The 17,276-nt window shown below is 41.6% G+C and overlaps 1 protein-coding gene across 2 annotated transcripts in view; it reads right to left on the minus strand.

Moving 5' to 3' along the window:
• Window positions 1-14,646, minus strand: part of Naip (NLR family apoptosis inhibitory protein) — a 34,929-nt gene extending 20,283 nt beyond the window's left edge. For both annotated transcript variants that reach the window (XM_046427467.2, XM_046427470.2), the window contains exons 1-6: window positions 14,525-14,646; window positions 8,800-9,370; window positions 7,044-7,143; window positions 5,401-5,482; window positions 3,568-3,619; window positions 1,701-1,820 (exon numbers count right to left, since the gene is read on the minus strand). In XM_046427467.2, the coding sequence (XP_046283423.1) occupies window positions 1,701-1,820; window positions 3,568-3,619; window positions 5,401-5,482; window positions 7,044-7,143; window positions 8,800-9,367 (922 nt within the window). In that variant the 5' untranslated portion in view covers window positions 9,368-9,370; window positions 14,525-14,646. The remainder of the gene's footprint in view (window positions 1-1,700; window positions 1,821-3,567; window positions 3,620-5,400; window positions 5,483-7,043; window positions 7,144-8,799; window positions 9,371-14,524) is intronic.
• Between the last annotated feature and the right edge of the window lie 2,630 nt (window positions 14,647-17,276).

Here is a 17,276-nt window from a genome sequence, read left to right on the forward strand (position 1 = left end):
GACCAGATAATAACCATCAGATCTTTATTAGCAAAATCTAATTCTCCTCTAATTGGATTTTGTGGAAAAGTCCTAAGCTGAGTCACCAGCAAGGTAATATTCTGTATAGGAAGGACTCTTGGTCCCCAGTCAGAAGTGGGGTAGTCACTGGATGCTCCTATGCACTTTGATGAACACCCTCTCCTGGCCCCATTCTCCTATCAACAGAGAGATTTGCAATCAGAATCTGGAATTCAAGATCCACAAGGGGATTTTTGTCTGTTTTGCTTCTCATGAACCTGAAAGAGTGCCTAGCACTTCTTGGGCAAACTGTATTTGTTTAATAAATAAATCAGAAAGAAAGAATATATTTGGAGCTCAGTGGGAAAAATAAGGAAATTATTGTCAAATTTATTCTTCTAGAATAGGACCAAGTTTCCTACGAGTCTATATTTCTTTGGAAGGAAATTAGTATTTGGATTTGCCAAGTGAAATGAACCCTTGGAAATGAAGCCTCTAAAACTTTCCTTTCACTCTTGGACTCTTGCAGGTACTACAAAGCTGGGTCAAAGAAAAGTCTCCCTTTATGTCTGGCCAAAAGTATGATGAGGTCCTAGAGCTTGAAGGATCCTAAAAGGGCCAGATGACTGAGTTTGAAAAGGAAGAGGGTGAGCATCCTGGACAGTAGGGAGCTTGAGGGAAAGTGGCAAGAGAAAAACATAATAGGGTGAGTAGGAAGAAAGGGTAAACACTCCTTCCAAAGGTTTAAAATTGTGAGGCATTGAGATTTTTTTTGTTGTTGTTGATGGCCTTTTATTTTATTTATTTATATGTGGTGCTGAAAATCAAACCCAGTGCCTCACACATGCTAGGCAAATGTTCTCCCACTGAGCTCACCCCAGCCCAGCATTGAGATTTTTCATGCCAATGAAATATGTCTGTTAGATAAAGTGACAGTCACTTTCCCCTGTCTGAGCTGTCCTTTTAAATTTGTGATACCTAAAATCTTTTAGTTAAACAGTTAAATAAAATTCTGCTGTAACTCGGGTACACTTGGTCTGAGGAAGACCAGCAAGGTACCTAGGAAAGGTCGAATAGTCTTACCCTAGTCCCCCTGTTGTCCCTCAGGCAAAAATTTGACTGAGGGCAAAAAGCTTTGTGGATTACAGAGTGGAACTGCCTGATGACCACAAGCTAGAGAATACAAGGAACTGGTGGAAGATTCTTCATGCTTCCAAATCATGCAGATGAATTCCCTGATTTTCTTTTCCAAGCAGAGTGTAGCCAAGATTGCTTTCCATATTCCCAGTCTCTCACATTCTCCCATAGAAATAGAAACTTCAATTCTTAGCTAGGCATATTGCTATCCAAGACAAATATTAAGTTTCCTAGCCCCTCTTACAGGAAATTATGTCCACCTAAGTTGTGGTTAAAGAATAATAAGCAAAAGTGTTCTGTGACAGTCTCCTGGGGCTGGGGAAAGTAATATATAGAAAGGAAAAGATGCAATAATTATCCCAGACTACTTCTATTCATTGTTAATCTGGACCTCAAGGTTCTACCTCCTAAGGGAAGTAGGGAAAACTGAGAGAGATTTATGATGAGCAAGGAAAGTAATCTGGAAGGAATGATGCAGAAAAGGGATAGCAAGTCTAGAATCATAAGGTCTATTTGGGATTTAAATGGTCGAAGAAGCGAGAAGGTACCAACCACCGACTCACCTGTGTAGAAAAGACCTGCTCTAGCCAAAGCTGCAGTTTTCAGACCTGATTTGTGGGGCCATTTCTTAAAAGTGTCCAGCCGTAGTTCTTCATTAGCAAAGACACTGTCATTGCAATAAGCTAGAATAAAGAAAGGGTGAGACCAGCAAGCTTTGGTATTGTAAAATTCAAGTTATCCCTCCATATTTACAGAAGGATTGATCTGACATGTTGAGTTTGTTTCAAAATAATGGGGTTGGTTAGGAAGGCAGACGTGATGTGGATGAAGCAAGACTATCACATAAGAATGGCTGAAGCAGAATGTTGGATATTGCATGAGTATAAATTCAGTTGTCTAATTTCTGTATGTGTTTGAAATTTTATATAGTAAGATATATTTTAAAATTATTTCTTCATCATCTAACACCAGAATAAAATAAGAAAAAGCTCGAGTAGATTTCCTTCCTTCCAAAGTCAGTGTCAAGATTTTAAAAAGATAGTTTTCCTTGTAAGCTCCCTTAAGAACAGGCAGTTTTATTTCTTGCTCTTTGGGATATACACTCTTGGTAGTCTCCTTTGGACTTTCTGCCTCAGACTAGCCCTGACCTTTGATTCCTATCTTTAGCATGCTGAGAGGTTTTGAAAAATAAGTTTATATTACCTTTGTTCTGCAAATTTCCTAAAAACGAAAGCTTGCTCCAGTGTTCCACTTAACTCTTGGGTTCTTACTGTTACTTCACTTTTAATATGAATATTCCTTAACTTTTTTTTTTCTTTTTGATACTGGGGATTGAACCCAGTGGTGTTCTACTACTGAGTTACATCCACAGCCATTTAAAAAAAAATTTTTTTGTAGTTGTTGATGGACAGAATGCCTTTATTTTGTTTATTCTTATGTGGTTCTGAGATTCGAACCTAGTGCCTCACACAAGCGCTCTGCCGCTGAGCAATAGCCCTAGCCCTCCACAGCCATTTTTATTCTTTATTTTGAGACAGGGCCTTGCTAAATTGCTGAGACTGGCCTCAAATTTGTGATCCTCCTGCCTCAGCCTCCCCAGTCACTGGGATTATAGTGTGTGCCACCATGCCTGGCTCTAACTTCTTAAAAGCACATTGAGCTACTTAAAAATGATTTCAAGACATTTTATCTGGAAATTCAGTTGTTTTCAAGGAAATGGCAATTAAGGAACAAATCCTACTGTATTTCCCTACGTTCATCTATACTAAACCCAGTTACTCTATAAGCGCAGAAATCTCTTTATGAAAATGATTCTTAAAAGACAGTTAAGGGAGACTGGGGCTGTAGCTCAGTGGCAGAGTGCTTGCCTTGCACGTGTGAGGCACTGGGTTTGATCCTCAGCACCACATAAAAATAAACAAGTAAAATAAATATATTATGTTCATCTATAACTAAAAAAAAATTAGAAATAAAAAGACAATTAAGGGGTTGGGGTTGTGGCTCGGTGGTAGAGCGCTTGCCTAGCATGCGTGAGGCGCTGCGTTTGATCTTCAGCACCACATAAAAAATAACTAAATAAAGTTATTGTGTCCATCTACAACTAAAAAAAAAAAAAAAAATTAAGGAGGTATCCCAAGTTTTTAAAGCCAGCCTCAGCAATTTAGCAAGTCCCTAAGCAACTTAGTGAGACCCTGTGTCAAAACAAAATGTAAAAATGGGCTGGTGATATAGCTCAGTGGTTAAGTGACCCTAGGTAAAATCCCCAGTACCACAAAGAGAGGGGGGAGCAGGGAGGGGAAAATGGGGGGTGGGGGTGGGGAGAAAGTGCTGTAAAATGAGGAGCTGGAGAGTTTAAAAAAAATGATGGGAATCAAAATGCCAAAGAAGAAATAAACAAGCAAAGCCTTTGGAATATTTCTGAGTTTTTACCTGATGCCATAAGCAATTCTCTTTTAACCCAGGAATTCACAAAATGTTCTCCCTGAGGAAAATTAAATTCATGTTATTGATTATTTAGCTTATATATACCTATTTGTGAATAAGAACTGAAGAACCCCCATATACACCATGAAGAATCTATTAAATAAAAAGGGCAGAGTTGTTGGAGAAACATTCTTTTAATGAATTCTCTTAATGCTGAATGTGTTTTCAGTGACTGTTTACCTGTACCTGTTAGGGGACAGACAGACCTGAACGGTGGGAACATGAGGCTAAGAGAATAATTCTGTAAGATGGGCCCACTGTGCTGACCCCCACATGCTTTCTTTTCCAAGAGGCAATTTGCCTGCAGCCCTGCCTGACCTCGGTGGACAGGCTATGTCACATTTTCCAGCAAACTACCTGTTTACTGCAGGAGAAATGCATGTCCAAATTAATGTTGATGAGAAGAACCTGAGACACCCTGAAGGAAGAGACTTTTGTGATCAGATTGTGAAACTCTAAGAGATAAGGGTAGTTTCTCCTAACGATAAAGTCTGTAAGAATGTATGGTTAAGAATCCAATTAGAACTGGTCAGCATGGGCCAAAGTGACCCAGAGTTGCCATGGCAGTGGGAACTTGAAAGTCTGATGTCACTCTGCTGTCAGTCAAAAGTCAAGAGGTAGACCTGGGCAGAACTCTCTGGAAACTTCTCTGGGAATAAAATTGGAGTGCAGGAGAGGCAAATTGTCCCTTTCCTTTCTGAAAGGACCCACTCCCCTCCTTTTTCCTATCCTTTCAATAAACTCATTCCTGTTAGGCTGAGTGACATGTCTGAAATCTCTCTGACTTGATCGTAAGAATCAGGGTTTGAAGAGGGGGTCTTCATGGTGCCTCAGTTTCTCAGAAGGCCTCAGCTCCAAAACATACCCAACAGGAAACCTTGTCAGGGTCCCTTTTTCAAGAGACTTGACTCAAAAACAGAAGTGCATTTAGATACCACAGATTCATTTTGACTAATGAAGAAGTACAGGACAGAGGAAGGAAACAAAATTCAGAAGTGCATTAGGTATTTAGCAACAGATTTTTCTGGGAAAATTGCCTGAAGAGGCACCCCTCCTCCCCCACTCTTAGTCCAGGTTCTCTGCTGGGTTCCAGTCTTCTGTGTCCTGTTAGCCAATCAATTCCTTTGTATTTAAGCCAATTTGGGATGGGTTTCCTGTCACCTGCCCCTAGGAAGTCCTTACTGATTGAGGCTAACTAAATAACCAAGAGGAAGACCCTCTGTGGATGATGGTCTCTCATCAGAAGAACTTACTCAGGCAAGTGGTCAGCTCCAAGAATCTGCGGGAATGGCCTCAGCAAAAGAGCAAAGACTATCAGGAAGGCAGGCAGAGCCAATTAAAAGCCAGTCCCAGAGGGGTTGGAGGGGAAGGGAGGGGGTATGGGATTATAAGTGATGGTGGAATGTGATCATCATTATCCAAAGTACATGTATGAAGATACGAATTGGTGTGGAATATACTTTTTATACAACCAGAGATATGAAAAATTGTGCTCTATATATGTAATAAGAATTGTAATGTATTCTGCTGTCATATATAAATATAAATAGTTAATTAAAAAAAAAAGAAGGCAGTCCAGGAAAAAGAAATTCTAGGGGCTCGAAATTAACAAAAGGATGTGATTTTTTTTTTTTTTTTTTGCAGAAGAGAAGCTGGGAATGAAAGGACAGAAAAAAGAAATAGAACCCATGACACAAAAAGAATGCTTCCCACCTTGTGATTCAGATATTACTAGGCAACCAAAGACACTTTGGGAAAATTTTTGCTGTTCTAATTTACCGTTACATCAACAAATCCCTTGTAGCTTTCAATATACTCGGCAATTTCATCTGAGGATTTCTTACTTTGAAGATATTCACATCTATAATAAAAAATAATTAAAAATTACCCAATAGTGTGATACAGTTGTCCTATATCCCAATGAATATGTATTAAAAATATACTGAATTGTTGAATTTTCAATAAAGCTATCAAAAATTTTTACCCTGAAACTTACTTGTGAGAATTATCATTGTTCTGATGTAATTATTCTTTATTTCCATATTGACAGCATGTGTAGTTATTTAATTAAATCTTCAAAGAATCCCATACCACCTCACCCACAGACAAAACCAAACCAAGGGGTATCTACTGCTTGGTTTAGACTTTTTCCTATATAGATCTTCAAACAAGTCCCTATATAGCTTGTATGGTTTTCTATTTTTTTTTTTGTTTCTATTTTTTGGAAGTTCTGGGGATTGAACCCAGGGCCTCACAAAGACTAGGCAAATCATCTACCACTGAGCTACATCCTCAGCCATATGTGGCTTCTTCTTTTTTTTTTTTTTTAAATTTATTTTTTAGTTGTAGCTGGACACAACACCTTTATTTTATTTAGTTATTTTTATGTGGTGCTGAGGCTCAAACCCAGGGCCTCAAATGTGCTAGGTGAGTGCTCTGCCGCTGAGCCACAACCCCAGCCCCATATGTGGCTACTTTAATGAATAAATGACAAGGAAGAAAAGACAGGGAAGAATGAAATCTATAAATTAAAATCTCAAGAGGAGAGAGGTGAGCATTGATTACTGACTCAGATATTGGATTACATTGAGAATTAATGGTCATCTTCTTTAAAGAGAGATAATAATATTGTGATTGTGGTTTTTAAAAAGGCACTCATAATTCAGAGTTACACACTAAAATATTAAGAGTATTAAAATATTATGGATCATGTAATAGCTGGGATTTGCTTTAAAATAACCTAGTTAATATTATTTCCAGGGCAGATGGGCAGGAGATAGATGAAATATGATTTAGCCACATGTTGACAGGTGGTTAAATAAAAAAACTTTCTTAAAAAACTTTAAAGAATTGAATCTGTCTGTGGTAGAAATAGAGAAAGCCATGTTGAAGACACTAATTAGTATTACAAATAATTAAAATATGCTTCCTTTTCTAAATAAAGACCATTGTAATTTAAAAACAAATTCTCAAGTTTTTGAAATGAAACATTTTCATTTGGCATATATCAGCAGTATGTGAAACCATTTGTAAGATTGTTTCAAACATTGTTATTTACTTTCTAACTTCTTCTATAAACCATTTTACACTATCTCTGTGCAAAGTATCTTGTTTATTAATTGAGGCAAATCATGAAACTTCAACTTGGCAAAACTTATCTTTGCATTGGGGGTAATAAAACAACATTTATAAACTGTTTAAAATTACATAATTCAATTTTTTTTTACACTGTGACCAGGTCTATCCCAATTGCAGAAGAGAAGCTGGGAATGAAAGGATAGAATAATTCTGGGATAGTCCAGTTTTGGATAGGGAAAGATCAAAACTGATACTCCAGCAAGGTGGCTCTTTTGTCTTTAATTTTGTCTGATTTTTTTTTTTCAAAACTGAAAAATTTTATCAGAAAATACTTATCTACTTACTTGGGGAACCACTTGGCATGTTCCTTCCAAGGACTGTCTCCTTCTTCCCAGTCTCCTAAGCATCCACCACAGGAAAAACACTGCACAGTGTCCCTTTCACCTACATGTGAAAGAAAATGTTTTGATCACCCAGCAATGCCACCAGAGGTGATCATTTTGTGTATGAACAAGACATGCTCCATCTTGCCTGTCCTCTCACAACTCTCTGGCTGAATCTCCATTTCATAGTCCTGCCTTAAATGACCACTTTTGAGCTCTAGAAAGTGACCCCTTGGCCATAGCTATCCTTCACAGAGGACTCTAAGCTATAGAACTCAACATGCTGCCCTAGGTGCTTCCTGGGGCTGGCATGAATGACATTTTGCTCTTTAACCTCTCAGAACCAAAATGATGCAGAAGTGGACAAACATCAGTGAGAAGATCTAAGTTTGACTTTTGCTATGCCATTTCTGTAGAAATGCAGGCACATTTCTTAATTATTTGAGCTCAATAAAGAATAACTAAAATCTGAGGAAAAGGGGCATATTGGTTGGATTAGAATTAGTGCTCATTCTGTGCCTAGCATGAAGTAAGTACTCAGTAAATGATATTTGTTCTTAGAATTCTCATTCACATCCATCAGAACATCTATGTCATGACTATGGCAATTCAAGGTGCCATGCTCTGAAATGCGTTTTGCCCTATATGTTAGAGTAAGATTTAAGATTAAAATAAACAAGCCAGGCGTGGTGGTGCACACCTGTAATCCCAGCAACTTGGGAGGCTAGGGCAAAAGGATCACAGGTTTGAGATCAGCCTCAGCAACTTAGAGAGACCCTAAGCAAATTAGCAAGACATGGTCTCAAAATAAAAAATAAAAGCTGGGCATGATGGTGGCGCATGCCTGTAATCCCAGGGGCTTGGGAGGCTGAGACAGGAGGATCATGAGTTCAAAGCCAGCCTCAGCAACCCAGGGACCCTGTCTCTAATAAAATACAAAAAAAGGGCTGGGGATGTGGCTCAGTAGTTAAGCACCTCTGGGTTCAATCCCCAGTACTACTACTACTACCATTACTACTACTACTACTAATAATAATAACAATAATAAAACCAGTATTACCTAAGGTCAAATTTAAGGACCAGTAACATTCTTATTTTCTATATACTTGACAAATTAATACACATTGTGCTAAATGCAAAATCAAAACAAAATTACTGAAGTTGAATTTTATTAACTTATTTAAATTAATGAAATTTTTTCAGTACTGGGGATTGAACCCTGGAACACTCTACTACTAAGCTATATACCCAGCCATTTTTATTTTTTATTTTGAGACAAGTTCTCACTAAATTGCTGAGGTGGGCCTTATCTTGCAATCAGCCTGCTTCCGCTTTCCCAGTTGATGGGATTACAGGTATGTTCCAACATGTCCTGCTTGAAGTTAATTTTTTTTTTTTTTAACCCAGAGACACTTAACCACTGAGCCAGGTCCCAGCCTTTTTTATATTTTATTTAGAGACAGGATCTCTCTGAGTTGCTTAGGCCTTGCTAAATTGCTGAGAACTCGCTTTGAATTTGCTATTCTCCTGCCTCAGCCGGGAGGATTACAGGTGTGCACCATCAGGCCCAGACTTGAAGTTCAATTTTAATAAAACAGACTTCATATCGGATACAACACACTTAACAAGTGAGGGTTCATAAAATATTGAGAAATGCCACCGGAATATGGAATTTAAACACTTTAGAGAAACACTTCAGAAAAAGATTTCAAGTTACCTGTAAAGATGAAGCCCGCAGCTGAGAGGGCATGTGGGGATATCCCATGGGCATAAAATGGCCAATTCTTGAAGGATTCGAGTCTGGTCTCCTCATTTCGGTACCTTGCTTTGTCCCCTCTCAGCTTCTTCCTTGGATTCTTCACCCTTACGTCATACTTGGCAATGTTACCAACATCTTTGCCCAGAAGGAACTCACAGTGTGGACGAAATTTCTTGTGATTTTCTATGGGAAGTTTTCTGAGGCTGGTACCAAAGAGGATTAAGCTACAGCAGAAGCACTGAATCCCAGATTTTACCCCAGTGAAGTAAAACCCAGCTGCTGCCATCTCTGATGGTATCCATGAACTAAATGACTCGTAGGTCACGAAAGTCTTTAACCTTTTGACTTCACTGCGCATTTGTGAGTTAAAGCCTTTCTGCATTTTCGCTCGGATTTTCTCTTCATTTTCTTCCATTTCCTTTGCCATCTGAACAGCATCTATGCCCAGAAGGGTACTCAGCTCTGGGAGCAAATCATAATCAAATTGAGAAATCCTCTCCTCAGAGGCCTTCCCCTCAGTGGCCATTTTCTGAAAAAGGGACAAAAGGAGGTTGATTGGCTATGGTATACTTTTACTATAAACAGCCTTGCCTTACTGTTTCTGAAGAAGGCAGAACTTGAAGGAATTCAGAAATTACCTGGATTTTCAAGGCAAAAAAAAAAAAAGTTGCTTGGACAATGTCAGTGCTCATCCACTTTATCAATCCACAAATATTTGCTAAATGCTCACTTGTGTGTTAAGCACTGTGAAGGCACTGAGGATCTGGCTCAGTAAGACAGATCATGAAACCTTCCAAATGTCCATCATGGACACATGCAGTAACATGGACATAAATTTACATTTGTGTTAAGGGAAAATATATACAAAATGTTATAGTCCAGTAGTGGTAATTTGATAAAATTATTTAGCTTCTTGTCTGTTTGTTTTCATTTTTCTGGTATTAGAGATTAAACCTGGGGGTGTACTACCTCTGAGCTGCTCTGCTCCCCCAGCCCTTTTTTTACTTTTCATTTTGAAAAAAATGTCTTGCTAAATTGCTGAGACTGGTCTCAAATTTTCTGTCCTCTTGCCTTAGCCTCCCAGGTAGCTGGGATTACAGGTATACATCACCATGATGGCTTAGATTTTTTAAAAGTTATTATTTTAATTGCTTTCACTTTCTAATTGTGCTCACTTTCTAAATGGCAGTGCTCTGTACCCAAGCTATAGGTGACCCACTATACTTACTGTTATGTGTGTGATACATTTTATTTTATAAGCTATTTTCCTAACTAAAAATTATAAGGTATTATCACATTAATAAATATATTTCTTCAGTCAGGGCTGTGGCATTGTTATGGGGCAGGCTATATGGGCAATGACCAAACAGACTCCATTTTACCCTGAGACTCCATATCATGTAAAAAATGCTTCTCCCTTGGGAAAACCCCACCTCTGTACCCATTAATAGTTACCTAGCATAGCATATCTGGCAACACAAAATAGCAATTCTTATACAATGTAAAATTGTTCTCTTTGCTTTCCATTTATCTTGGACAATATACCTTGTCAGAGATTGTCTAGACGTTAGTTACCATTCTCTAACTTGTACTCCACTAGTGTCATTTTGACCCCCTTCCCTTCTGCTTGCTTGCTGCTATGCCAACCTGGAAAGTCCTGTGGGAAATACCAATGTAGCCATTGCATTGTCTCTCAGACTGCCCAATCCAGTGTCTGTACCTGCTTGCTTACAGCAACGTCAACCCAGATGTAGTTTTTACCTTTAAATATCCTAAAATTCTCAGGCTTGGGGCTGTTCCTGCAGAGACAGTCCTGTGGGGAGCAGTTGCCGGCTGGCTGGCTTAATAAAGACTATTCAATTTGGACAAAACTGGGACTTGGTGTGTTTTCTGAGTGCCCTGCCCCACAACAGCATATGCCTGTAATCCCAGCAACTCAGCAAGCTTGAGGCAGGAGGATGACAAGTTTGAGGCCAGCTTCGGCAATTTAGCAAGACCCTGTCTCAAATAAAAAATAAAAAAGAGCTGGGGATGTATCTCAGTGATTAAGTGCCCCTGGGTTCAATTCCTAGTACCTAAATAAATAAATACATTTCTTCAATGTACTTTTTTTTTTTGGGGGGGGGCACCAGGAATTGAACCCAGGGTTGCTTTGCCACTGAGTCACATCCTCAGCTATTTTATTTTGAGATATGGTCTTGCTAAGTCTCTTAGAGCCTCAAAAAATTGAACTTGTGATCCTCTTGCCTCAGCTTCCTCAGCCACTGGGGTTACAGGTGTGTGCCACCATGCCTGGCCATATTGCATTCTTAAAAACCACATCAGACATGGCTGAAGCTATTGGAGGCACAGCTGGATTTCATCCTCTGTAGTCCACAACGAATATCCTGTATCATCAATTTATATCACAGGCCATACCAGATTTTTTAACAAAGAACTCATCATCATTAGTACAACTGCATCTAACATGTCCTTAATTGGGGCTGAGTCTCTTGACATCTCCCAAACATCCTGCATTGCTTCAAATGAAGCACTTGAATAGGCTTGAGTCATTCTAAAGACCCCTATTCCAGCATCTCCAAATAAAATCAGATGAAGACCAGATTTTCATGAAATCCTTTTCCTCAAAGGCTTGGGTAAGGGACATATTCCCCATTCAGACATCATGTCCATTTCAATAATATATCAGGGAAAGATAGCACAATAATTATGGACAACATAATTATATTCTAGTACAACACAATTTTTTCCTCATTAATTCCTGCCATCTTTCATTTTTAAATCACAGCTTTATTGGGATATAATTCACACATCATAATATTCACCTGTTTAAAAATATAATTCCAGAGATTTTAGCATATTCAGACTCATGCAACCCTTACCACACTCGATTTTTAAGTAGTTTCATCACCCCCCTCCCCCCCAAAAATGCTCATTAGCAGTTGTTTCCCATTTTTCTCTAACTCTCCTAGCCCTAGATAACCACTAGGTTACTTTCTGTCTCTGCTAGATTTATCCATTCTGGACATTTCATATAAATCGTACAACATGTGGTCCTTAATGTCTGGTTGCATTCACTTAGAATAATGTTTTCAAGGTTCATCCATGTTGTAGCATACATAATACTTCATATTTCCTTTGTTGTCAAATAATATTCTATTATATGGATATACCACATTTTATTTATCCATTTATCAACATTTGGCTTATTTACATTTTTTTTGGCTATTATGAAGAATGCTACTGTGTGCACTTGTGTACAAGATTTTGTGTAGACTTTTTTTTCCTTAAACCTATAGTTGCATTGTCATATCATAAAAATTAATTTAGTTGTACTTTAACTTTTCATCAGTAGGTTTAGATATGACAATACATTATGCACTACTAAATTTTTTTTTTTACCATCTGTAGGCTATTTTATCCATAACAATGTAAAACATCATCAGGCCCCCCGTGGGGCAGCACCAAGAGACCTTGACCATCCTCTTCTTCACATCACATTGTTTTAGTTGTAGATGGACACAACACCTTTATTTTTATGTGGTGCTAAGGATTGAACTCAGTACCTCACACATGCTAGGTCAGCACTCTACCACTGAGCTCACATTGTTTTAAAAGGACTGTAGATTTCACTTTTGTATCATCATAATTTTTTTTTAATTCATCAAGGCTAGTATAAATTAGAAATCCATTGTGATTCTTTCACAGTTTAAGGATTAATGGAGCAGACAGACTAACCACCATAATGAATCATCTTAGAGTGGTGTGTTGAAATTTCAGCAGCAACTCCATTTCTTTCCTCCTTTTTTCATGTCATTTCTTAGTTCTATTTTGTTTTTCAGCATGGTGACTGAATCCAGGGCTTTGTATATGTTCAGCCCATGGTATACCAGTGAGGTACAATCAGCCTTTTCATATCATTTGTAATTATCCATCTGAACATTCATTCAGTTCTCTTGTCCTGAGGGTTTATTCATCTTTTATTCTTTTAGCACAACTAGGATCAAATGAGCTAGTTGGTCGGCAACAGCCTTTCTTCACTGTTCTCCTGACATTCAGGTCACATAAGCAATTAGAGGACCTCTTATCACAGCATCACTTAAGTCAAAGGCATAAAATTTAGGCTACCTTTGTATCATCATGTCACCAGTCCAAAGGTGCTTGGTTGCATCTCAACATTTCTGTAATCTCACCTATAGATGTAGTTTGACAGTTTCCCTTTACATGATGTTTTATGTACCCCATTTTTTCCAGCTCAACCAATTTGGAATTTGCCCACATTTCTGCAAAAGCTGCAACAAATTGAAGATCATTATCAAGACCAAGCATGCCTTTCATGTGAAAATACATTTGACAGTACTTTAAAAAAGGAAGAGCTCCTTTGTCACAAATGTATTAAATATACTTTAGCTGGGCATGGTGGCATACACCTGTGATCCTAGTGGCTTGGGAGGCTGAGCAGGAGGATCATGAATTCAAAGCCAGCCTCAGCAAAAGCAAGGTGCTAAGCAACTCAGTGAGACCCTGTCTCTAAATAAAATACAAAATAGGGCTGGGGATGTGACTCAGTGGTTGAGTGCCCCTGAGTTCTATCTCCAGTACTCCCCCAAAAAACTTTAAAAAATAAAAATAAAAATGGGTGGTGGAGCATCCCTATAGTTAATCCCCAGTATCATGAAAAACAGAGCAAAAAACAAACAAAAATAAATAAAATTAGCAATAGTTTAAGAAGCTCTCTGTGACAATCTACAGTTTACTTATCTCTTTGAATAATTATATTTTTAGTTGTCTCTTGATGTCCTTTCCCTATAGAGTCACTTTAGTGATCATCTATAAGATGAGGGTCATAGTCCCACCAAAAGAAACATCTTCCCCACTCTCATGTTCCTTCCCTATACAGAAGGAAGTGGTCATGGTTTGGCAACCTAGGACTCTTTTTTAACTTACTTTCACTTTTGCCAATGCCAGCTAATATACAGTATCCTTGACTGACTTCCTCTGTGCCTGGATTTCTTTTTTAATCAATTTAGTTATTTCTTTTGGTTTTAGATCCACCGCCTTCAAATTCCATTAACAGATGCATAACCGTAAAGCAAAAACCATAAATCATCTAAGAAGGGGTCTTTTATACTCCTTGGAGTCAAGTGGCCCAAACTAGGATGTATAACCAGACTTGGAAACATAAACCAGATGCTACAGGGCTGTCCCCCGGTCTAACTCACACCCTAGCATAAGACTACATTCATAAATAGTTTCTTTCATTCAGGTTTGGCCAATAAATGCCACAAAGCTCTTGTCCTCCCTGGAGATAAATAAGCACAGGGTTGCAACAAACCAGTTGTTTCCCATAAGGCGCTCTGGCCCACATGAGAATCCAGAACCAATATATTGACTCAACAAAGTTTTGGTCAATTTTGCTGGCTGTGAAATCATTTCTGGGGAGAAGAGATGATTGCCAAGGCCCTTTCCAATGCTCTTTGACTATAAGTACCAAGAATGCCATTGAAGTAAATATGGTCACGGAGCTAGGATTTAAACTCAAGTTTAGGTAACTTCAGCCCCTGTCCTTTTTCTTCCATACCAGCCTTCCTCTGAAGAAAGAAACAAGAACAAGAGAAAGAAGGGAGGTTGTAAGTTTAAATGTGGAAGAAAAGTCCCTTTGTCAGAGAGATCACCAACTTACCTTGAAATTTATCTGGAGTCACGGTCAAGTGGAAGGAGAAAGCCAGCTAACTGGAAAGAGAATGAGAAAACATGTGACTTAAATACAAATGCTCTGAGTTTGTCCTTTAATGGGAAATTGTGAGAAAATATTTGAGGAACTAAAACTCAAAACAAATTGCACAAAAAAGTCACCAGTAAATGTGCTAAGATACTGAGTCAACAGGGTTAGTGAACTAACCCTTTCAGGACCAAAAAAGGAATAACAAAACATACCAATTCCCACAACAGGAAATTTTTTATTCTATATATGCGATTTGGTTAATAGTTATGCTGCAAGTGCAAGTCATTAACAGTGACAAGTTTCTATCTTTCTGGTTCTTTCAGGATCTTCTCTTTTATGCTTGGAGTTATAATATTACAAAATATTGTGTCTAGGTGGTCTTTCCATATTCACTGTGCTGGAGCAGGAGACCCACGATTGCCAGGGGAATGTGCAAGGGGAACAGAAGAAAGGGGCTGTGCGAGGACCAGGAGACAGAGGGAGGCGCAAGGGGCACCAAGGGGAGTGTGCTAGGGGCCCTTGGGTCACACCCGACAGGAAACAATGCCATGCAACTCCATGGGACACTAGGAATGCAGTCAGAAGCTCAGGCTAGCGGCCAGGCCCAGGGACTGGAGAGCAAAGGGTCAGGGTTAGGGAGAACTGGATTGGGGTAGGGGCAGCATGCAAGGCGAGAGGGCAGGGGAAGAAAGGGAGGGGATCGCTTAGGGCTAGGTAGGCCCAAGTCCCCCCTCCATTACCAGGTGTCAAGGTTTGAGCTGCTAAGGGGACCCAGGCAAGGGGCAGGGCTCTGTTTCCCATAGGCAGCATTCAGGGCCCAGAGGCCAGCCAGTTCTACTCCTCTGCCCCAGGTGAGTAGATCCTTAGAGAGGGACCTGGAACAAAGGAGGGCAGAAACAGGGCACTGTGAGGGGATACCTGGTGTGCAGAGGTGGGGGGTGGTCGGTGGGAAGCCAGGACCCCCTGGAGGAGCACTGGCTAGGGAGAAGCAGGGGGAGTGGAGGGTCCAGGCAGTGCCAGTATACCACAGCACACGGGGAACAGAGGGGAGGCACAGGAGGGGGCCAGAACAAGGGGCCTGAAGTCAAGAGATAGGGACAGGGTCCTGGAGAAGGGCGGCCAGGAGCTCAAACAAGGAGCCAGGCCTAGGAATGGAGAGCCAAGTACAAGTGCTGGGGTGTGGTGCATGAAAATGGACAGGGCTGGGGAGGGGAAGGGGGGGAGAAAGGGGAGTGGCTGGTGCAAAGGGAGGAAGGCTCATGAACCAGGTCCACTGCTGGGTACCAGGGTTGGGGAACTGGGTCCTGGCTGAGGGAGGCCAAAGGGCCCAGGCCAGGACTATGTTTTCTTCAAGGGAGCCAGCAGGGACAAGAGGCCAAATCCAGTCTCCTGGCCCCAGTGAGCATCCTGGGAAGGGGATCGGGAAAAGGGCCCTGGCAGGGACAGGGATGATAGGAGGGCGTAAGGAGGGCACAGCCTGAAGGGGAGGAAAACAGGTGTTGGTGGGGTGGGGGCCAGGACCTCAGCAAGGAGCCCAGGTTAGGGACTTAGAGGAGGGCCCAAGCCAGGGGAGAGCAGGGAAGGGCAGGGCTGGGAAGGCGGGGCTGCACTAGGGTACTGCAATACAGGGAAGCCAAGGGGAACAGGGAAGAGGCCTCAGCGAGAGACTCTCAGTCAAATCCCAGGGACTCACATGGAACAAGAAGAGCCATCAGAGGCTCAAGCGAGGAGCCAGGCCGGGGAATGGAGAGCCAAGGGCCAGCGCTGGTGCAGGGGGCTCAGGACAGTGGACAAGGCTGGTGAGGGAAGGCAGGGGATCTGGCAGCGGGGAGCTAGGCTCCAGACCCAGGGCCACTGCCAGGTGTCAGAGTTCTAGGTGCAGGACCAAGGGCCCAGGGAGAGCAGAGGCCCAGGCGAGGGGCAAGGCTCTGTTTTCCATGAGGCACTCTGGCCCCAATGAGAATCCAGAACCTGGGAACGAGCTAAGGACGCCTGGCAAGAGAAGGGGGCCAGGAGAAGGGTGATGGGAGGGCACGGCGGGGGTGGTGGTGGCTGTGTGGAGGAGCGAGAGCCAGGACCCAAGCCAGGTGCCCAGGCAAGGGACCCACCCCACCCACAGAGGATGAGGAACCCAAGGAGCAGGAGACCCGCGAGCGCCAGGGGAAAGCGCGAGGGGAAGAGGAGAAAGGGGCTGCGCTAGGAGCAGGAGACAGAGGGAGGCGCATGGGGCATGGAGTGGAGCTCACTAGGACGACCATGCAAGGGGCCCCCAGGTCAGACCCGACAAGAAGGACGCCACACTACGCCGCCACGTGACTCGAGGAACACAGTCAGGGGCTCAGGCGAGCGGCCCTGTCCAGGGACTGGAGTGCAAAGGCTCAGGGTTCGGGAGGGCTGCCTTGGGGTAGGGGCAGCCTACAAGGGGAGAGGGCAGGGGAAGGAAAGTAGGGGATTGCTCAGGGCTAGGTCAGCGCAAGAGCCAAGGGGCAGGGCTGGGGCAGGGGGCTTAGGAAAGTGGACAAGGCTGGGGAGGGAAGGCAGGGGATTTGGCTGCGGAGAGCTAGGCTGCAGGCCTAGGACCACTGCCAGGTGTCAGGGTTCTGGGTGCAGGACCAAGAGCCCAAGGAGAGCAAAGGCCCAGGCGAGGGGCAGGGCTCTGGTTCCCAGAGGGGCACTCCAGATGAGAATCCAGGGTTAGGGACCAGGCAAA

Source organism: Marmota monax, unplaced genomic scaffold (genome assembly GCF_021218885.2).
Source record: "Marmota monax isolate L192 unplaced genomic scaffold, Marmota_monax_Labrador192_F-V1.1 WCK01_AAM20220418_F8-fsc00018, whole genome shotgun sequence".
NCBI lineage: Eukaryota > Metazoa > Chordata > Mammalia > Rodentia > Sciuridae > Marmota > Marmota monax.